Source organism: Bombina bombina, chromosome 6 (genome assembly GCF_027579735.1).
Source record: "Bombina bombina isolate aBomBom1 chromosome 6, aBomBom1.pri, whole genome shotgun sequence".
NCBI lineage: Eukaryota > Metazoa > Chordata > Amphibia > Anura > Bombinatoridae > Bombina > Bombina bombina.
In genome coordinates this window covers 903,038,151-903,061,383 of record NC_069504.1, presented here as the reverse complement: position 1 = coordinate 903,061,383, position 23,233 = coordinate 903,038,151, and the positions used below count along the sequence as shown (strand labels likewise).

At 40.2% G+C, this 23,233-nt stretch overlaps 1 protein-coding gene and 1 pseudogene across 1 annotated transcript in view; both read left to right on the top strand.

Moving 5' to 3' along the window:
- DIS3L (DIS3 like exosome 3'-5' exoribonuclease) overlaps positions 1-23,233 on the top strand; it is a 221,665-nt gene that overhangs the window by 5,767 nt on the left and 192,665 nt on the right. Inside the window, exon 3 of the mRNA XM_053718530.1 lies at positions 9,058-9,186. Coding sequence (XP_053574505.1) covers positions 9,058-9,186 — 129 coding nt within the window. The remainder of the gene's footprint in view (positions 1-9,057; positions 9,187-23,233) is intronic.
- On the top strand, positions 20,563-20,737 carry LOC128665294 (uncharacterized; annotated as a pseudogene).

Genomic DNA, 23,233 nt, shown 5'->3' with positions numbered 1-23,233 from the left:
ACCTTACGTTACTGTTGTTGAAATATTCTGACATCATGACTTTTATTTATGCCAAAAAGAAACGCCTTTTAGGCGCACACTTGTTAATGCTAAATAGCAGTGCAAATTGTACATATAGATGAGACCAAAAAAGAGAGAGAAAAAAAAATTAACCCAGATTCTAAAAATGGGTATACAAATAACCTCATTTAAAAAGTTTATAGTTCAAAAACAAATATGGACTGCAGAGGTGTCTGAGAATATCAATGAATGGTCCATACAAGTGGATCAAAATTCACTAACACGGGGTACCTGGCCTAAAACTGAGAAGCCCATTGTAGAACTTTCTGTAAAATAGATCCCTGTAGTAATTTACCACTATGATTAGGTGAACCCTCTCAAATGTGGGTAATTGTATACTCTCACAGAATGAATTACCACACGTATTGTCACAAAAAGGTTCAAGGGCTACAGTCTTACTCTGGATGGACACTAGTGTGATCAAAATATTAAAGTGCAAGCAAATTATTCAGACATACCTCAGCACACACAAACACCTAGTAGTTGCCACTGTGTGTGTGTTTTTATATAGCATTAGAAAGAAGTGTATATAAGCCTGTTCGCATTAGCAGGGAGTACACAACTGATACTGCTATATTTTAGTTTCAATTATGTAATCATTTTTTTTTTTCTGGCTATTTATGTTTAAATACTGCCCTTTTATTTGAATGACAGTTTTTTTTTTTTATAAGAGACATTAAACTCATAAACGCTAGCTAGACTATTAGACTAAGAGTAATATGCAGATTTAATTTCTTAAATTTTGTTTTTTTAAATATTAAGAAAATGTAAGTGTAAAATCCATAAAGCAATTGATGCTGCCATGATGTAATATAGGTTTGCTTCTCTGCTGAGACAAATTAAGGACACTTTTAGCAGGAATTGGAAAGCCCACAACGTTAAATGACAGAAAAAAGAGGGAAAATACCTAATAAAAGTATATTGTAAAGTTTTTTTTTTTTTTTTTTTATACTATACATAATTAAATATTGAATAGCATTCTCAAGATGTTTAATGTATCTTTAAGATCGCTTGAGATCCTCATCCACTTATTGTCATTCATACATAATGAAAAAGAAGCACGTTATAATTCTACTTTAATTTTAACTTTATAAACATTGCATTGGGACAGAACACATTTTTTTTTTTTTAGGCCCCCCCAGGAGCTAGATTTATGGGGTTACCTTTAAGCCAAGCCTCAATGATATACAGGGGCAGGGTTGTGACTATACTTGACAGTGAGAGTAGGTGCAGTGGGGACACTGTTATTTTGGAGTTGTGAAACTCTGTTGCTGGGTGCATGTTCTCTCAGTGCTGACAGAGATCCTGTGCACTATGAACATTTCACCTCTCCTGTAGTGCTGCATGATTCTTACTTTAGCACTAGTAACACAACTTAGATAATGATGAGCACGGGCCAGCACTCATTCACCCTCCCAGGCCCTTTTCTTTCACGCATATGTTGGACTTCTTCTCTTGGCCCAGTCCATAAAAAGACAGTCTGATGGAGCACTGAGCAGATGTGTGTGTCTTACAAAGACCTGGACTACAGAGTAAATACACGGAGGCTGAGGAACCCTTTAAACGACAGTGCTGCAGACTTCCAGCCTAAAAGGTTTAAACATAGTATATGACACAACATAACATTCCCTCCTTCCTGCACCACCTACCTGCTCATAGTACAAAGCAGAGATGCTAGATCACTTGCTCAGATAGTGGCAATGTGCAGCTCCAGTCCACCGCCAACACTGCTTACCAAGCTACCTCCCTGCGCTGTTTCCTCCCTACATATTTTAGGCATTCTCATTATGACGTGTTTCTCACTGGGGAAACTGGCCAGGCAGCAGGCCCCTCTTAACTGTGGGGCCCCCATTGCAAGGTCTGCAGGGTCAGGATTGCCGCCACCGCATTGTATAAATAGATATATCAACTGATTCTTTCAGTTAATGGCTGTTTTAAGCCATGTCTTTTTGTTCCTTAAAACTGTACCAGTTAGAAATTAACTGCTTGCCCCAATATATTTTAGATAGTGTATTAACGGCCCTTTACTGCTTAGTCTGAGGGCGTCCTGCAACATACTGTGCATGTACTGCAGCACTGTCAGAGTGCCATGTCAAATATATTGTAGTAAGCAGTTGTAACTATTTACCCCTGGTTCTTATAATAATAATAATAATAATAAAAAAAAACTTTGCCAAGAGATACAGATGAGGAGCTAGCTGTAAATTAAACATCAAATCCTGCAAGTTTGATTATTATTTATAGGGCTGTTGGTTATATGGTTTAAGGATATATTAATCTATTGAGCTTCACCTTAGTCTAACATTTGCTGTCCCTTTTACACTGTCCTCACTAAGAGGCCCCGACAGTATGTAGTATGGTTATGCTGTATTTTCATTCGCACAATTTCCATGTCGGTTTTTACATGTGCATCTGCTAATTTAGTCTATATATTAGAAGTGCAGTGTGGCCTCTCTGAGTTGGGATTGAGTAGTTTTCATTGCTTACTTACTTTGGCCTGTGATGAAAATGCAGATTAAGCAAGGCCGTTCAGCTGTTTAACTGATTGCCCCTTCCAATCAATTTGAATGCAAGAAATCAATACACAGATCAAATGCGAGCCTGAAACAAAATGCATCTTTTAAATCTAATGTCACTTCAGGAAAGCTTTCGTCTTTGAGAAATACGGCCACTGTACGAGAATAGCTTTTGGCAGACACTGAAGGTGCAATCCCTTTTAGTATTGCTGGCTGTAGACAGTATTTAATTGCTCATACAATCATTTATATTAAGGAATATATATATATATCCCAACACAAGATTGCACTCACAGGACTTCTTCACAAAAACAAAATTATTTTATTGTAACGTTTTCGGGGATGATATCCCCTTCATCAGCATCCCCGAAAACGTCTGAAGATTGAAAGAGTGTGTGTGTGTGTGTGTGTATATATATATATATATATATATATATATATATATATATATATATATATATATATATATATATATATATATATATATATATATATATATATATATATATATATATATATATATATATATATTGAAAGAGTGTGTGTGTGTGTGTGTGTATATATATATATATATATATATATATATATATATATATATATATATATATATATATATATATTCACACACATATTTTATTCAGTTTACCATTGCTATCATTATATACCATAATTATGGCTTATGCATTTTATGTAATTACAACACAAGCCCCCAATTAAATATATTTGCTTTTATATAGTATTTCTTGTTGAATAGACGGTAAAGTCAAAATTAAACTAAACTTGATTTAATAGGGCATGGCACATTAATCCACTATTCAATTTACTTTTATTTTTATTTGCTTAGTTCTCCTGGACTGGTATTCTTTGTTAAAGAGTACTTTTAAATGCACATGTTTTTAGCCGTCTGGCAGCTGTGTTCTCAGCAATGTTCATAGTAATGTTATACATTGTTGCAAACACTGCTGCCATAGATTGCTAAAGACTTGCACTCCCCTTCAGCTTACCCATGTTTACCCTACAACAAAGAATACCAAGAAAACAAAGTATGTTTTATAAAATAAGTAAATTGGAAAGTTGCTGTATCTGAATCATGAAAGTTTAATTGACTTGTAACTTCTAGAGTTCACTTTTTCATAATTATTGAACAGTTTCATCGCTTCAATCCTTTAATATTAAAGGGACATTAAACACTAAATACATTTTATAAGCTTAGTATTGAGGTCATTCCATGCTTCCCTCTAGTCATGTGTGCTGCTTTGTTGAATTCTATCTTTAACTACATTTCAGTGCCGGTGTGTTTGCACATGTGCAGTAACTCTCCTTCAGATACCTGCCGTATAACCTAGGTTCCAAAATGGTAGCACCTACTGGGGGAAGTGTATGAAGTGTTTAGTGTCCCTTTAATTCAATATCTTTGCAACACTGCTATATAGGCCCAGATTTAACAACAAGCGGGTGGACAGGGGCATATATCTTCACATCTGTCTGCCCGGCATAGTGTATTGCTGCCTGCATTTATCATTGCACACAATGGGAAGCGTGCAACGCCCCCCCCCCAGCCAATCTCACGCAAGCAGAGACTGCAGCCAAAGGGGCTCCGAAGCTGCTACTGCAGCTTCATAAATGGAGCCCATGTTATGTAGCAATATAACCTGCCCTATACAAAAATATATACAATTGTAAAAGGGCAGCACTAAAAAAAAATTGAAATTTGTTTGCCTGAAAAAATGTGAAGTAGAAGCGGTTTTAAACTGAAACCAGACGTGTAACTAGATCTCACTTGGCCCCTAGGCAAATGCTGTGGCTAGGCCCCCATTTCAGCAGTGGCCTTTCTGATTGTTTTCTGCTTCTTTGTGACTGTGACATGCTCCCCCCTTGGTTAGTCTGAGCACCAGAGAAAATGCGCTTCCTGCAATATGGTTGCAGTTTTTTCTGTTCAGCAGCGCTGTAGTGGCTATGTCGGAAACCCTTCTCCAAACACTGTAAGCCCTGTTTTAGCAGGGGACACACAGAGGGACCAGAAAAATGCAGATAGAGCCTGGACTCACCAGGCCCCCCTATAGAGACCCCACAAAGGGACAGTGTACTGTAGAACTGGATTCCCCTTAATGTGTTTCTAATGACTTGTTATAGCAGCTGTAGAGTATAAAATGTATGGGAAATTATTCATTTAGGTTTATTAACGAATATATGAACTAGCTGGTTTTGTACTTTGAAATGGCAACCCATTAAAATGGGTTGAGCTTTCAGGGAGATCCTTACATTATCACTCTTTATACAAACAAACAAAGCTACCTTATCTTATTTTTGTTTGTATGCTTACAGAATACTAATTGAAAATGAAAATTTTAGTACTTCTCCTTATAACCCCCCCCCCCCACCACCACCAAGAAGCTATTTGTAATCAATTTAATACATTTCAGGTAAAATAGATCATTGGGGGCCATGTGCTGTTAATATTATCCACTTTATTGTGTTCCCAATCTGTTTCTTTTTAGGTTTACTTTGATTTAAAGGGACATCAAACCTTTGAGAGGGGACAGGGGGTAACACAGCGCCCTCTATTGAATGACGTTGTGGACTCTCCATATCTTAAGAAAGAAAGCAGTGTTAATTTTGTTGACTAAAACAATTTTGATGACTAACATACGACTAAAACTAAAATAGCATTTTAGTCAAGACTATGACTAAAACTAAAACAAAATTTGCTGTCAAAATTAACACTTTATGCAAGGTGTTAAAATCAATCCATATCTAATTACTGCTCTTTTGTAAGAAAACAAAAAAAAACTAAAAACGCAAGACTATCTTCTTTTTTTATTTATTTTAAGATAAAGATGTTATATACCACAACAGTTAAATGTGTTATATCTGTATTGCATGGTTAAACCTTAATACCATAAATAAAAACAGGTTAATAAACCTTTACTGCAGGAGTATATAATGAGTTTGTAAGTTCTAGAGAAATGATTAGTAATAATGCTTATTCTGCATTACCGTTTAACTAAACCAATTAGATTTTAGTCTACTAAAATCTATTGGAGATTTAGTCGACTAAAACTAAACTAAAACAGTTCAGATGACTAAGATATGACTTGAACTAAAAAAGGCATTTTAGTTAAAAGACTTCGACTAAAACTAAATCAAAATTTGCTGTCAAAATTAACACTGGTTGAAAGTATCTGGACATTGTATAACAGCGCCATCTATTGGTAGAAGTTTCACCACTTAAATGTGTACTGAGAAAAGGCTTATTTGCATATATTGCATAGGGTGACAATGCAAACGTATGGTTGTGAGTTTTATTGTTTATGCACCCCTGAATCTCCCTTCCCCAGTACACATTTCAGTGATGAATCTTCTACCAATAAATGGCGCTGTTACACAATGTCCAGAAACTTTCAATCATCTATGTGATTGGTGGAACCATCACAAAACCCAACATTTTTCTTTCATAATTCAGATAGAACATGCCATTTTTAAACAACTTTCTATTTACTTCTATTATCAAATGTTCTTAGTTTTGCAAGAGCACTGGATAGCAGCACTATTTCCTGCCATGTAGTGCTCTAGATACCTACCTAGGTATCTCTGCAACAAAGAATACCAATGGGAGCAAAACAAATTTAAAAATAGAAGTAAGTTGGAAATTTTTAAACATTGTATGCTCTAAATCACAGAAGAAATGATTTGGGCTTAATATTCCTTTGACATGGTTTCATATCTCCTTTAATGAGGGTATTTATAGTTGGGTAGCCACACAAAGGTTGGTTGGTTTCTTCTTAGAAGTTCAAAATCCAAGTAGTTTTAGGAATATTCAAATCAGACCAATGCTGGGGTGTAAAAGTGTAATTATCCTTTAGAAAAGCTTATCCAATGAGTTAGCTTCAAAAATCCCCAAATACTTTAATGGTGAATTTTGTCGAAAAATCATAGACAAACCTTTCTAAAGGATTGTGATTGACGACATAGTTTGTAAATTCACACCTGCAGTTGCAGCTCTAACTTCAAAGTGGTATTAATCACTTTCTATTAAAGTAACCTAAATATAGTATAACAACAAAGAGAATAGGTCACAAAAACTTCTCATCGGAAGACAGACCTAGTATTTATTTGTTGTAAATGACAGCATTATTTGGTAGCACAAATTCTCTAGACAAACGACTTGGGTCAGAACAGTCTCTTTGGCTTTGCTGACCTCTCCCAAGCATGATATTTTTGTGTTGCAGATTTATTAGAGAGAGATAAGCTCTGGTGAATCTGAAAATGATCTGTGGAAAGGTGATATTTGAGGGACCCTTCAGTAAATTATTCACTCTGTCCATTCTGTTGGTTTCCAAGAACATTTTGTTTAATTGGAATTTAAAAGAAAAAAAAGACACTGCCTTTCTTATTGGCCTACATTCATAAACAATTGTGAGGTTGCAATGGGATCGTGTGAAAGGGAGATCATGTCTGAAAATCATTGAGCATTGTTTTACCTGTGTTTTTCAGCCCTTAGCGAGCATTCTTGCTGGTACCTCCTTATAGTTTAGTGAGGTGCCCAATACATGATATTTAACACATCTAGCAATACAGAACAGTTGTATCTTTTAGAATCTGACTGTGTGCATCCTGGGGCATTCAGAGACAAGGCTGGGATTTGTCACCTCTATTTTGCCCCAGCATGCGGAATTCATAAAGACTATTGCCCCTGTGACGTGTGCTGCCTCACGGTTGTGTCTCATTATTTAAGAGGGGATAAGGTTGTCTTGGTTTTCTTTTATTTCTCTTTAACAGTTTGTTTTCTTTTTGCATATGTTAATGCAGCTGTTCTATAGAGGGAGTTTTTCTTTTCATTTTAATTTTCTTGTTCTATAAGGTTTTAAAAGTTTACACTTGTGATATTATGGCGAGTTTATTCCATGACATATTGGTTTCACAAAATATGTCTTGGATTCAGCACCCACCTCCAACTATGTATAATGCGTGGCAGCTTAGAGGGTCCACTGTACCACATACAAACAAAAAGTCTCTCCTGCACCAACTGGAATAAAAAGTGACCTGGGTCAGTAAACAATCAGCAACGTTTCGGATTATCAGCCCTTAGCCACGCTGCTGTGTTTAAGCCCAAACTTGATTAAGGGCTGATAACCCGAAATGTTGCTGATTTTCTACTGAGCTGAGCCAAGTCAGGTATAAAGGTCACTTTTTATTCAAGTTGGTGTTGGATATACATTTTGTTTGTATTTTAGTACATCAGGAGCAATTAATGTTATAGCGATGTGTAGAAAACAGACTGCAGTTCTGTCTTTGTTACCGGAGAACAGGCTGGAGCAGGGTTTTGTTATTTACAATTGACCTTGTATTTACATATAAAAAGCCTTCATCATTTTATAACTGTTGCATAGCACATTCCAAAGCAATAAATAAGTTAATGTAACCACTATCCAACTAATACAGTATCTATTCCTCCTGCATTGCACCCATTTAAAAGCCTCACAGTTCAGAACTAAGGATATAGAATCACAATTAACATCCATTATATCCTCTTCTGACAGGGTTTTATCCAAAGTGGCCATCGGAATGATAAATATGCACTTTATCTCTGAAACACATTTGATTTGTGTAATGATTTCTGTTCACATATAGGCCTTGGTAAGCCTTGTAACGCTACCGTTTCATGAAGTTAAATGAACAGAATACATTCTGAAAGCCATGCTCAGGGAAGCCGTAGCTAACAAATATTGACTTGTGGTTTTGCTGCTTTTTATATTTTTATTAACTTTCATTTTTCTGAAATATGATTAGGAATAATTTGTTCTTTATCTCCTATCACATAAGTAAGAATATAGAGAGCATTTGGGATGATCGTATAATTATTATTTTTTTTTTAATCCTTGACATGCAGGGATATACATGAATTGCCAACATAGCACTTCCTCTTAAAGGGATTTGAAGCCCACAAATTTATTTTGTGATTCAGGCAAATTTTAAAAAAGTTTCCAATTTACTTCTCTTATCAAATTGTCTTTGTTCCCTTGATATTCGGTGTTGAAGAGATACCTAGGTAGGCATCTGGAGCACTACATGGCAGGAAATAGTGCCTCTATCTAGGGCTCTTGCAAATTGATAACATCCTTGCAACTGCTGTCATATAGTGCTCCAGAAATGTCCAGCTCCAAAGCATTATGTCTCTGCTTTTTAACAAAAGATACCAAGAGGACATAGAAATATTGATAATAGAAGTAAGTTAGAAAGTTATTTAAAGTATCATGATCTATCTGAATCATGAAAGGAAAAAAAAATGGGTGTCAATAGTCTGAAAATTACATCTTCAAAATAAAAGCATGTAACACTCTGACTATTATGGCCCTATTAACACAAAGTGCAGTTCAAGCTCCTTAGAACATTGTATTATCCCTTTAACTCTTTGTTTCTGTGTCTGTGATTACACTAATAATAAGAAATAAACAAACTCGCTATAATCTTTGTGTTTCAGGCAGTATAAGAAGTTACGTTCCCTGCTTCGGGATCCTCGCCATGACTGCATATTATTTCCAAATGAATTTCAGCATGAGGCCTACCTTCCCAGAGAGCAGGGGGAGGCCGTACAGAACTGGCAAACACGGTATTTTATCTACATATTATCTGTCATCACAGTTTGTTACAACATAAGTACCATGTCAGACCTTCTTGCACAAGTGTTATATATTTTTATTGAACTTATTGTGAGCAGCAGCACAAATAAGTGCAGTGCTTGTAGCTCCTGTGCAGAAAATCACTGACAAGCTAATCAGAAGTGCCAGATGCTCGACCCACCAATCATCAGCCATGCTCTGCTTGGGAGCTACACTCTATCTTTTGATTTATCCACATTACAAGGATAAAACATGTAGTTAACTGGGGTCACAAATGCAAAAATGCTGTTTTATATTAGAATGTAGCTTTAACAGCAAGATAATCATGTTTTCTTTCTTAAGACACAGTGAGCCCACGGAATCATCAATTACTGTTGGGAATATCACTCCTGGCCAGCAGGAGGAGGCGAAGAGCACCACAGCAAAGCTGTTAAGTATCACTTCCCTTCCCACAACCCCTAGTCATTCTCTTTGCCTCTAGTGCAAGGAGGTGGTAAAGTAATTAGGTGTCTGATAAAGATTCTTCTTTCAAGATGTTTTTGTTTTGAAGCCAGGGCAGGCTTGCTCTGATCTTCCATCACAATCTGGGTCTAACCGTACTCCACGTTAGTCTCTTCAGCAGGGCAGTGGTGGCTTTAAAGCAGTTAGGAAAACGCGGCAAGGCCCACCTCACAAGTTCCTAACATGTTGCTGCCCTGGTATAGAAAGCCTGATGTTTACTCTGATCTTTCTATTTTCCACAGGTCTCTGTGAGGAGCGGCATCCTTTCATACCGGGTGAATTGTCCTGCCGGACAGCTGGATGTGCAGGTAAGTGCCTTTTGTCTTCTGGGGCTAGGATGCTGGCACTGCAGAGGTTAAGGACTCTAGGCTGATGCTGCACTTAATGTGGGACATAAATTCCTTCATTGAGAAGGTTTTTTTTTCTGGCAGGGGCAGGCACTGAAATGTATGTAACTGTGGAGAGGAAGGAGTCAATCCTCCTTTGTGGCTCAGATTACTCGTTTTAAGTGTACTTTATGTTTGGGTGCACATTAAATAACAGCGGCTCTGTGTTACAGATAGCGGTTAGACCTTTTAAGTTTTTTTTATTCAGTTTCAGGTCCTGCTGTGTGTTCATTAGGAGAGCGTGAGTTTGAATGAGGGCGCAATTCCTATAACTGTCTAAAGAGCTATATCGGTCTTTGTTAAATCAATTTTTAAAAGCTTCTTTTCTCCAACATTGGTGTGTCCGGTCCACGGCTTCATCCTTACTTGTGGGATATTCTCTTCCCCTACAGGAAATGGCAAAGAGAGCACCCAGCAAGAGCTGTCCATATAGCTCCCCCTCTGGCTCCGCCCCCCAGTCATTCTCTTTGCCGCTCTGAACAAGTAGCATCTCCACGGGGATGGTAAAGAGTATGTGGTGTTAGTTGTAGTTTTGTATTCTTCTATCAAGAGTTTGTTATTTTAAAATAGTGCCGGTTTGTACTATTTACTCTAAAACAGAAAAGGATGAAGAGTTCTGTTTAAAGAGGAGTATGATTTTAGCAGCAGTAACTAAAATCAATTGCTGTTCCCACGCAGGACTGTTGAGCCCAGAGAACTTCAGTTGGGGGGAACAGTTTGCAGACTTTTCTGCTCAAGGTATGATCAGTCATATTTCTAACAAGGCATGTTAATGGTAGAAGACTGTCATTTTTCCCTGAAGGGGTAACTAAGCCATTTTCTCAGACTCATAACAGATTAAGGCTTACAAATGGGCTATACACTGGTTGACATTATTGTGGGCTAAATCGATTGTTTTATTTCATATTTTAATGGCATTTAGAGTGTTTTGTGCACTTAAAAGCACTTTGGGAACGTTTTTATCGCCTGGCATTGAGTTAGACGGCTATTTCAGTCAGGAAGGCCCCTTCACTCTGGTATGCAGAGGAAGGAGGCCCCGTTTTCGCGCCTCAATTGCGCAGTTTACTTCATGGCAGTGCATGCAGCTTCATGTGAGGGGTCCTGTGGCATCCTAAAACGGACTCTGGAAGGTTTATTTCATTGCTGAATAACTCTCAGGGAAGGTAAAAAGCCGCAGCAAGGCTGTGGCTGTGATTGTAGTGTACTAAAATTGTATAATTGAACAAATAGCTCCGGTTTGCTCATTTTAAGGGTTAAAGTCTTGAAACTTGGTGTGCAATACTTTCAGGGCATTAGGACTCTGGGGTAAAAATTTTGTAAAAATCGGACATTTCCTTCATTGTTTTTCAATATAACAAAAATAAAGGTGTGCCTGTTTATTATTTAAAGGGACAGTAACGCTTTTCTTTAAAAACGTTTTTATTGCATTATTAGCCTGCCAAATTCTGTCTAACATGTCTATACCTTCAGATAGCTTATGTTCTGTGTGTATGAAAGCCAAGGTGGTTCCCCCAATTAATGTTTGTGCAAATTGTGTCATAGCGTCCAAACAAAGTATGGACAGTACTGCCACATTTAAATAAGATTGCCCAAGATGATTCTTCTAATGAAGGTCGTGGGGATAGTTCCTCATCCTCTCCTTCTGTGTCAACACCAGTTTTGCCCGCGCAGGCGATACCTAGTACATCTAGCGCGCCAATGCTTGTTACTGTGCAACAGTTAACAGCAGTAATGGATAATTCAATAGCAAATCTGTTATCCAAACTGCCATCCTACCCTAGAAAGCGCGACAGCTCAGTTTTAAATACAGAAGATGAGCAGGTTGGTGCTGAGGACAATTTATCAGTTATACCCTCACATCAATCTGAATTGGCAGTGAGGGAGGGCCTGTCTGAGGGGGAAATTTCTGATTCAGGAAAAGTTTCTCAGCAGGCAGACACTGATGTCGTAAAATTTAAATTTAAGTTAGAACATCTCCGCGCCCTGCTTAAGGAGGTCCTAACTACTCTTGATGACTGTGATTCTTTGGTAATTCCAGAGAAATGGTGCAAGATGGACAAATTCTTAGAGGTCCCGGTGCACGCTGATGCCTTTCCGATACCCAAGCGGGTGGCTGATATAGTGACTAAGGAGTGGGAAAAGCCAGGTATACCTTTTTGTTCCACCTCCTATATTCAAGAAAATGTTCCCCATTGTTGACCCCAGAAGGGACGCATGGCAAACGGTTCCTAGGGTTGAGGGGGCAGTGTCAACGTTAGCTAAGCGCACAACTATTCCTATTGAGGACAGTTGCGCTTTTAAAGATCCTATGGATAAAAAATTGGAAGGATTGCTAAAAAAGATATTTGTTCAACAAGGTTTCCTTCTTCAACCAATCTCGTGCATTATTCCTGTCACCTCGGCAGCGTATTTTTGGTTCGAGGAACTAGAAAATTCGCTCCAAAAAGAGACTCCATATGATGACGTCATGGACAGAATTCACGCACTAAAGTTGGCTAATTCCTTTATTTTGGATGCCGCTTTCCAATTGGCTAAGTTAGCGGCGAAAAATTCAGGGTTTGCAATAGTGGCGCGCAGATCGCTTTGGCTAAAATCCTGGTCGGCGGATGTGTCGTCCAAGAATAAATTGCTTAATATTCCTTTCAAGGGTAAGACCCTTTTCGGGCCGGAATTGAAAGAGATTATTTCAGACATTACTGGTGGGAAGGGACATGCCCTCCCACAGGATAGGCCTTGCAAGGCTAAGAATAAATCTAATTTTCGTTCCTTTCAAAATTTCAGGAACGGACCAAATCCTAACTCTGCGGCCTCCAGACAAGAAGGCAACTCTTCCCAGCCTAAGCCAGCATGGAAACCATTGCAAGGCTGGAACAAGGGTAAACAGGCCAAGAAGCCTGCTGCTGCTACCAAGACAGCATGAAGGGGTAGCCCCCGATCCGGGACCGGATCTAGTAGGGGGCAGACTTTCTCTCTTCGCTCAGGCTTGGGCAAGAGACGTTCAGGATCCCTGGGCACTAGAAATAGTCTCTCAGGGGTATCTTCTAGAGTTCAAGGAACTTCCTCCAAGGGGAAGGTTCCACATGTCTTGCTTATCTTCAGACCAGATAAAGAGACAGGCATTCTTACATTGCGTAGGAGACCTATTAAAAATGGGAGTGATAAACCCAGTTCCAACAGCGGAACAAGGTCTGGGTTTTTACTCAAACCTGTTTTGTAGTTCCCAAAAAAGAGGGAACTTTCAGGCCAATTCTGGATCTAAAAATTCTAAACAAATTCCTCAGAGTTCCATTATTCAAAATGGAAACCATTCGGACAATTTTACCAACAATCCAGGAGGGTCAATATATGACTACAGTGGACTTAAAGGATGGCTTCCTGCATATTCCTATCCACAAAGATCATCATCAGTTCCTGAGGTTCGCCTTCATGGACAAACATTACCAGTTCGTGGCTCTTCCGTTCGGTTTAGCCACTGCTCCCAGAATCTTCACAAAGGTGCTAGGGTCCCTTCTAGCGGTTCTACGACCGAGGGGCATTGCTGTAGCACCTTACCTAGACGACATTCTAATCCAAGCGTCGTCTCTTTCCAAAGCAAAGGCTCATACAGACATTGTTCTAGCCTTTCTCAGATCTCACGGGTGGAAGGTGAACGTAGAAAAGAGTTCCCTGTCTCCATCAACAAGAGTTCCCTTTTTGGGAACAATAATAGATTCTTTAGAAATGAAGATCTTTCTGACAGAGGTCAGAAAGTCAAAGCTTCTAAACGCTTGTCAAGTTCTTCACTCTATTCTTCAGCCCTCCATAGCTCAGTGCATGGAAGTAGTTGGATTGATGGTTGCAGCAATGGACATAGTTCCTTTTGCTCGAATTCATCTAAGACCATTACAACTGTGCATGCTCAATCAGTGGAATGGGGACTATGCAGACTTGTCTCCCCAGATTCAAGTAGACCAGGTAACCAGGGATTCTCTCCGCTGGTGGTTGTCTCACGATCACCTGTCTCAGGGAATGAGTTTCCGCAGACCAGAATGGGTCATTGTCACGACCGACGCCAGTCTCTTAGGCTGGGGCGCGGTCTGGGACTCTCTGAAAGCTCAAGGTCTATGGTCTCGAGAAGAGTCTCTTCTCCCGATAAACATTTTAGAACTGAGAGCGATATTCAATGCGCTCCTGGCGTGGCCTCACCTAGCAAAGGCCAAATTCATAAGGTTCCAGTCAGACAACATGACGACTGTAGCGTACATCAATCATCAGGGGGGAACAAAGAGTTCCTTAGCGATGAGAGAGGTATCCAAGATCATCAAATGGGCGGAGGATCACTCCTGCCACCTATCTGCAATTCACATCCCAGGAGTGGACAACTGGGAGACGGATTATTTGAGTCGTCAGACTTTTCATCCGGGGGAGTGGGAACTCCACCCGGAGGTTTTTGCTAAGTTAACACAACTATGGGGCATTCCAGATATGGATCTGATGGCGTCTCGCCAGAACGCAAAGGTTCTTCGATACGGGTCCAGATCCAGGGATCCCAAGGCGACACTGGTGGATGCATTAGTGGCGCCTTGGTCGTTCAACCTAGCTTATGTATTTCCACCGTTTCCTCTCCTTCCCAGGCTTGTAGCCAGGATCAAACAGGAGCAGGCCTCGGTGATTCTAATAGCCCCTGCGTGGCCACGCAGGACTTGGTATGCAGACCTGGTGAATATGTCATCGGCTCCACCATGGAAGCTACCTTTGAGGCAGGATCTTCTAGTACAAGGTCCGTTCGAACATCCAAATCTAGTCTCTCTCCAACTGACTGCTTGGAAATTGAACGCTTGATTCTATCTAAGCGTGGGTTTTCAGATTCAGTCATAGATACTCTGGTTCAAGCCAGAAAACCTGTAACTAGGAAGATTTACCATAAATATATCCGTTGGTGTGAATCCAAGGGATTCCCTTGGAGTAGAATTAAAATCCCTAGGATACTTTCCTTTCTCCAAGAAGGTCTGGATAAAGGTTTGTCAGCTAGTTCCTTAAAAGGACAGATATCTGCTCTGTCTGTTTTGTTACACAAACGTCTGGCAGCAGTGCCAGATGTACAGGCGTTTGTACAGGCGTTAGTTAGAATCAAGCCTGTTTACAGACCCATGACTCCTCCTTGGAGTCTAAATTTAGTTCTTTCAGTTCTTCAGGGGGTTCCGTTTGAACCCATGCATTCCATAGATATTAAGTTACTATCTTGGAAAGTTCTGTTTTTGGTTGCTATTTCTTCTGCTAGAAGAGTTTCTGAATTATCTTCTTTGCAGTGTACTTCTCCCTATCTGGTATTCCATACAGATAAGGTAGTTTTACGTACCAAGCCTGGTTTTCTTCCAAAGGTCATTTCCAACAGGAATATTAACCAGGAAATTGTTGTTCCTTCTCTGTGTCCGAATCCAGTTTCAAAGAAGGAACGCTTGTTACACAATCTAGATGTGGTCCGTGCTTTAAAGTTCTATTTAGAAGCAACAAAGAATTTCAGACAGACATCATCTTTGTTTGTAGTGTATTCTGGTAAGAGGAGAGGGCAGAAAGCTACTGCTACCTCTCTTTCTTTTTGGCTGAAAAGCATCATCCGATTGGCCTATGAGACTGCCGGACGGCAGCCTCCTGAACGAATTACAGCTCATTCTACTAGAGCTGTGGCTTCCACATGGGCTTTCAAGAACGAGGCTTCTGTTGATCAGATCTGTAAGGCAGCGACTTGGTCTTCTCTGCATACTTTTGCCAAATTTTACAAATTCGATACTTATGCTACTTCGGAGGCTATTTTTGGGAGAAAGGTTTTGCAAGCCGTGGTGCCTTCCGTTTAGGTAACCTGGTTTGCTCCCTCCCTTCATCCGTGTCCTAAAGCTTTGGTATTGGTTCCCACAAGTAAGGATGAAGCCGTGGACCGGACACACCAATGTTGGAGAAAACAGAATTTATGTTTACCTGATAAATTTCTTTCTCCAACGGTGTGTCCGGTCCACGGCCCGCCCTGGGTTTTAACCAGGTTTGAAAAATGTCTTTCTCTATACACTACAGTCACCACGGCACCCTATAGTTTCTCCTTTTTCTCCTAACCATCGGTCGAATGACTGGGGGGCGGAGCCAGAGGGGGAGCTATATGGACAGCTCTTGCTGGGTGCTCTCTTTGCCATTTCCTGTAGGGGAAGAGAATATCCCACAAGTAAGGATGAAGCCGTGGACCGGACACACCGTTGGAGAAAGAAATTTATCTGGTAAACATAAATTCTGTTTTCCCTTCTAAAATTTCTGAGGCTCCGTTAATTTTCTTGTGCCCTGTTGTGTCAGAGACCTCCGCGTCTCTTGGAGTATGCCGTTGATTTTAGAATAGCGGAATACGAAAATTATCGGCTTGTGATGGTCCCGCCTCCTTCTTTTCAGAGTAGTGCAGCAGCACCATCTTTAGCTGGTTGAGCGCTCATGTTAGGAGCGTGATCCACGTCGTTTTTAGATGCAAGAGTATTGCTAGAATGGGAGAGCAGTTTGTAGCTAATTTATTCACATTTACCTAGCAAGACTTATTAGATTTGTAGCCCCTTATGTAGGCAGTAATTAATCAGTATATAACACCCTTGCTTCCTTTGTCAAATGGGAGCGCAGTTCTTTTACTAGCATATTTCTTGCTAGCATATAGGTACTGAGTGGTAGCTTGCACTAGGCAGAACTTTCTCATGGATTGAGTGCCTGTAGATGTTCAGATTCATACACCATGAAGACTTCTTTTAAAGTGACAGTCGCTTAATTTTCTTCTCTTGATGGGAATAAAATGTTATCGTGCTTTGGGAAAGAAATACTTCAAGGTATAGTGGCTATATACAGTATGTAAAGTTTCAGTTTCAAATTTATAAGACTACTTTCCTGTATATCAATTTTTAACTGATGTTTCTCTTGATAAAATCTAAAAATTGTTCTCTGCAATTTTTTTTTAATTGGTATAACTAGATTGCTAGAGTATATAAATAATTTGCCTTATGAGCCTGATGTCTCCCAGGAGAAGCTGTTTAGACAATGCCACAGCTTTCTCCTCTTTCGTCCCAAGCTTTTCTGCCGTCACATACAGTGCTCTTCGGTTCCTCTCAATCTCCTGGAGGAGTGTATTTGCCTGCAGATTTTACAGTTCAGATACTCGCTGTGGTATTTTGTGCGTTATATGTGTTTTTTTTTCTTCTTTTCAGAGGAATGGCAAGAGGAAGATTAGATATTCAGATAGAAAGGTTTCTGTTTTGCCTGCTGCTACTCAGTTTTCTCTCCCTCATAGGGCTTATGAGGTGGATACGTCAGTAGCCTCTGAGGGTGAAATCTCAGATTTGGACAGTATAATTTCTTTATCTGATGCTGAAGTAGTATCCTTCAGATTTAAACTTGAACACCTTTGTGAATGGTTGAGGAAGTTTTGGCCGCTTTGGAGCGACTCCAAAACGTCTGTCGTTGTCAATCCCTAACGAATCTAGTAATCTTTATAAATGCTAGGCTTCTTCTGTGGAAGTTTATTCCTTTACCATTTTTCTTCCTGTTTCTAAAAGGATGTTCCTGTCGCTGTCTCCATGTAATATCATGACGCACAGTGCCTTCAGTAGTAGGAATTTTCTACTCTGGCCGAGAGAACTATGCTTCCTAGAGATGGTAGCTGTTCTTTTCAGGATCATTGGTCTAAGCTGAAGGCTTACAGGGCAAGTGTGGCATCTTATTGGTGCAACGCCTTGTTTGATCCATTTGGGATATCCTGATTTAGATAGAGCATGCAATTTTAAGCAACTTTCTAATTTACTCCTATTATCAAATTTTCTTCATTCTCTTGGTATATTTATTTGAAAAGCATGAATGTAAGTTTAGATGCCCGCCCATTTTTGGTGAACAACCTGGATTGTCCTTGCTGATTGGACAACACCAATAAACAAGTGCTGTCCATGGTTCTGAACCAAAAATTTGCTGGCTCCTTAGCTTCGATGCCTTCTTTTTCAAATAAAGATAGCAAGAAAACAAATTAAAATTGATAATAGGAGTAAATTAGATAGTTGCTTAAAATTGCTTGCTCTATCTGAATCATGAAAGAAAAAAAAAATTGGGTTCAGTGTCTCTTTAAGCTAACCAATTCCTTTATTTCTGATGTTACCATGCAAGAGCCAATATATATGGCTTCACTGTGCTAGCCCGTGAGGCTTTGTGGCTATATCGGGTTCAGTGGATTTTTCCTCAGAGTCCTAGCTTCTGGCGCTTCCTTACAAGGGTAAGACCTTGTTTGGTTTGGATCTGTCAGGAATTTTTCTGATAGGTCAGGAAAAGGATCCATAGACCTAAAGGAGTTGGCCCTAATCCGGGATCAAAGTTCAGGTGGGGGGCTGAATCTCTTTGTTGGATACGAGATGTCTCAGATAGGCTGAGGGCATAGTATTTCAGGTTTTCTGCATATAATTCTTTCATGCCTTCCAGAGGCAGGTTCCTCCTCTTATTTTATCTGAAGGTCAGATAACAGTGAGGCATTGTTGAAGTGCGTCTGGGACCTCTCTTTCCTGTAAGTGATAGTACCCGTTCCTATATGGGAACAGGGTTTAGAATTCTATTCATTCCTGTTCATGGTTCCTGAGCAAATGGGAGTTTTCATCCTTGATAGATCTAAGTGTTTCAACAAGTCTTCTTAGGGTACTGTCCTTCAATTGGAAACCAGTGGTTCAATTCTTCCTTGGGTCCAAGAGGGTCAGTTCATGGTGACCATAGACCCGAAGGACGTGTGTTTTCAGTTCCTGACTTTTGCTTTCTGTCAAACACTTCAGTTTTATGAGGTTCCCTTGCATGCAGAGATCTTGTTGTCTTTCTTCATTTCCTCGGATGGAAATGAATCTGAAAATGAGTTCCCTTGTTCCAGCTGCAAGGGTATTTTCTTAGGGGATTATATATTTTGGCCCTTCAGTGGCTTAATGTATGGAGTATGTGGTCCCTTTGCTCGATTCCATTTTAGAATCTGCTGTTATGCACGTTCAGATAGTGGACCAAGGATCTTGTGGCTATGTCTCGAAGGGTAAATCTAGATCTGTCAACATGACATTCTTCCCCGTGGATCAAAGAGGGGAATTAGTGGTAGAGCGCTAGCTTAGCTTGCGAGAGGTAGCGGGAATGTTGCCCTCATTCTACAGAATATTTAGGTTTCTCAGGAGCATCTGTCTTGGGCGCATGCTTTCAGAGACCTTTCTGAGTTATGGTGTCCCAGTCGCTAGCCTATTGGGTCGGTGACTAAAGACTTGGGAGGAGTCTGCTCTCTCTGTATCCTTTTTGGAGTGGAGAGCGATTTTTCAATGCTCTGATGGATTGGCCTCAGTTGTCATTTCCGAGTTGCCAGATTCTAGATGAACGTTTTTCTTTTCTGTGGTTTTCATTAACCACCTGGGAGGAACCTGGAGTTCCTTGGCCGTTATTGGTGTGGATTGTTCGGTGGACAAACAATCACATTGTGGTTTATCCACTATTCTCATTTCAGGAGTTTTTGAGTAGCTAGATTTTTCATCCCGGGTAGTGGGTGCTTCTCCTGGAGGTGTTCTCTAGACCAGTGATTTTTAACTTTTTTTTTGCCGTGGCACACTTTTTTACATTAAAAAATCCTGTGGCACACCACCATCCCAAAATTTAAAAAAAATCACACATTGTAGCCTAATACAGTGTCTGTGTGTGTGTGTGTGTATATATATATATATATATATATATACACACACATATACACAAACACACACATACTGTATGTATTGTGCTGTTATGCCATGCCTCCTACAAACTACCCCTGCACTGGGAGTAAAAAAACAAGCAAAGTTTAAAAAATATGTCACACTGTTGTCAGTCTGCCGTGGCACACCTGAGGATCTCTCACGGCACACTAGTGTGCCACGGCACACTGGTTGAAAAACACTGCTTTAGACTAAACCTCAAATGGGGGGTGCTGGAGTTGGAGATGGCAGTACGCCAAGCTTCCGAGTTATGTTAATGGTGTTTGGTCAAATACCCTGGCGGTTACTCGGGTTGTCAGTCTGAGATCCCTGTTCCTCAGTTTGCTCTCCTTCCACGAGTCATTGCTCGTATCAAATAGGAGTAAGCATCGGTATTTTGGATAGTTCCTACTTAGTCTTACAGAATCTGGTATTCAGACCTAACGGAAATTTAATTATTCCACCTTGGTGGTTGTTCCTGAGGAAGGACCTTTCTAGTTCAGGGTCCATTCTTTCATCCAACTTTTGTTTTTCTCTGGAGCTTTCTGCTTGGAGATTGAATGCATTGTTTTTCTGTATTGGTCTTTGTGACAATGATTCAGGCTCACAGCCTGTTTCTGGTGTCTTTTCCCATAAGGTATGGTGTAAATTCCCTGATGGAGATAAATCCCAGGACTACTCTTAGAAGTAGGGGCAGGATTTCTAGGGGCTTTGGCCTTTCTCCAGGACGGCCTGGAGAAGGAAGGGTTTGTCTATCATATTTACCTGGTAGAGGGGTCTTAAACGTGATCACTAAGGTGACTCTCCCTGGGCGAGGCTGGTTCATTTGCACCCCGAGCCCGCTGACATCTGCGATTTCCCCACATCTGGAAAACTCGACTGCACAATTTATGGTAGTGGGGTACTGTGTGTTTGTTTTGCAGATTTGCCAGATGTGCAATCTTTTTATCAGGCTCTGGACAGAATCAGGCCTGTGTTTAAATCAGCTTTTCCACCTTGGAGTCTTAACTTTGTTCTTAAAGTTTTGCTACAGGCTCCCTTTGAGCCTATGCATTCCATAGATATTAAGTTATTATCTTGAAAGGTTTTGTTTCTTACTGCTATTTCTTCTGTTAGGAGGGTTTCTGAACTCTCAGCTTGCAGTGTGATTCTCCTTATCTCATATGTCATGCAGATAAGGCAGTTCTCCGTACCAAGTTTGTTTTTCTTCCTAAGGTTGTCTCATGAAATTGTTGTTCCCTCTATCTGTGCTAATTCTTCTTCTCATAAGGAACGTTTATTGCACAACTTAGACATTGTGCGGGCTCTTTAAATTCTATCTGCAGGCTACGAAGGATTTTAGTCAGTCTTCTGCATTGTTTGTTTGCTTTTCTGGTAACCGTAAAAGCCAGAAAGTTTCTGCCACTTCTCTTTCCCTCTGGTTGAGAAATGTTATTTGTATGGCTTATGAGACTGCTGGACATCAGCCTCCTGAGAGAATTACAGCTCATTCCACTAGGGCGGCGTCTTCTTCTTGGGCCTTCAAGAATGAGGCCTCTGTAGAATAGATGTGTAAGGCTGCAACTTGGTCTTCATTGCACACTTTTTCTAAATTCTATAAATTTGGTACTTTTGCCTCGGCTGAGGCTTCTTTTGGGAGAAAGGTTTTGCAGGCTGTAGTGCCTTCTGTTTAGGTTACCTGTCTTGCCCTCATTTGGGTATTGATTCCCAACAGTAATTGATGATTCCGTGGACTCACCGTGTCTTAAGAAAGAAAACAAAATTTATGCTTACCTGATAAATTTATTTATTTCTTGACACGGTGAATCTACGGCTCTCCCTGTTTACGGACAGTTTTTTTGTATAAACCTCAGGCACCTCTGCACCTTGTGTTATTTCCTTTCTCTCCTTTTATTTTGGTCGAATGACTGGGGGTTGTGGGAAGGGAAGTGATACTTATCAGCTTTGCTGTAGTGCTCTTTGCCTCCTCCTGCTGCCCAGGGGTGATATTCCTAACAGTAATTGATGATTCCCTGGACTCTCACCGTGTCAAGAAATAAATACATTTATCAGGTAAGCAAAAATTTAATTTCTCACTCCCATACAGCCATTTCTGTTTAAAGGGATATAAAACAGTCTGTTTCATTGTTGTAATGAAAAGCACTTAGCCGCGGGTTATACCAAATAGAAACCATTGCAATATGTTTTATTAATCATTTTTAAAAGGATATTTTTATGTTTTTTTTTTTTACTTAATTTGTGCACTGTCCATTACTTTCTGTCACAGCGGCACAAGGTGGCTGTAAGCTCTACTGGAAGGCAAATGAGTAGCTTTGCCTTTTGAACCAGTTGCTTGGAGACTACTGCATAGGCGGGAGTTTATCATTTTCTTGCTCATTAGAGGACATTTGCTACAAACATCATGCGACAGTAGAACTTAAAGGGGCACTAATATATTGCACACACTTCCCTCTAATCATAGGTGCCGCCATTATAGAATCTAGTTTACACTGCAGGTAACTGAAGGAGGTTTGTTACACATGTGCAAACAGGTTATAATTGAAATGTGGTAAAAGATAGATTTCAACATGGCGGCACCTGTGACCACAGGTAGACAGGGGAAAAACTTAAATACTAGCAGCAGCTACACTAAAAAGTTCTAAATTCTTAGCAAGAAAACCTAGTACGCTATTTGCTTTCTTTTTATGTTTTCTTTAACCCCTTCGTTACCGGGAATTTCACAGAACTTAGCATTTTTGCTATCACTCAATTTAAACAGAAATAGAGCCTAGTTTTCTGGGTTTTTCTTATTCACCTGTCAAAACTCTTTTTTTTTCCCCCATCTAATACGAGGAGAGTCCATGGCTTCATTCATTACTTGTGGGGAATACAGAACTTGGCCACCAGGAGGAGGCAAAGACACCCCAGCCAAAGGCTTAAATACCTCCCCCACTCCCCTCATCCCCCAGTTACTCTTTGCCTTTCGTCACAGGAGGATGGCAGAGAAGATTTCGGAGTAGTCTCTTATGGAGGGTAGCCTCTCAGTGAGAGCATTGACGAATGTTAGGGTCTGGAGATGTAGGGAGAGTCTTTCTGCGAACCCATCCAGTCTCGTTTTAACAGCTCCTTAAGCAATCGGTGTTGACAAGTTTCACTGCCTGCTTTCTTCACTCAAGTCCATGTCAGGAGCGATGCTACTCACTATCAAACTTGAGAGGCTGTGTTCCTGCTCCACGGCGTTGATTCTGGTAAGATCGTTTCATTTTTTATATCTATAATGATAACTTTCGTTCTGACTAGTCCCAACTACAGCAACCTGCTGCGAAGCCAGAGCAGTCCAAGGGATCTTGGAAACCCTCTGTCTTGGAATAAGGCCAAGCAGAGCAAGAAGCCCCCCGAGACAAAATCGGCATGAAGGGGCGGCCCCTCATCCGTCACTGGATCTTGTA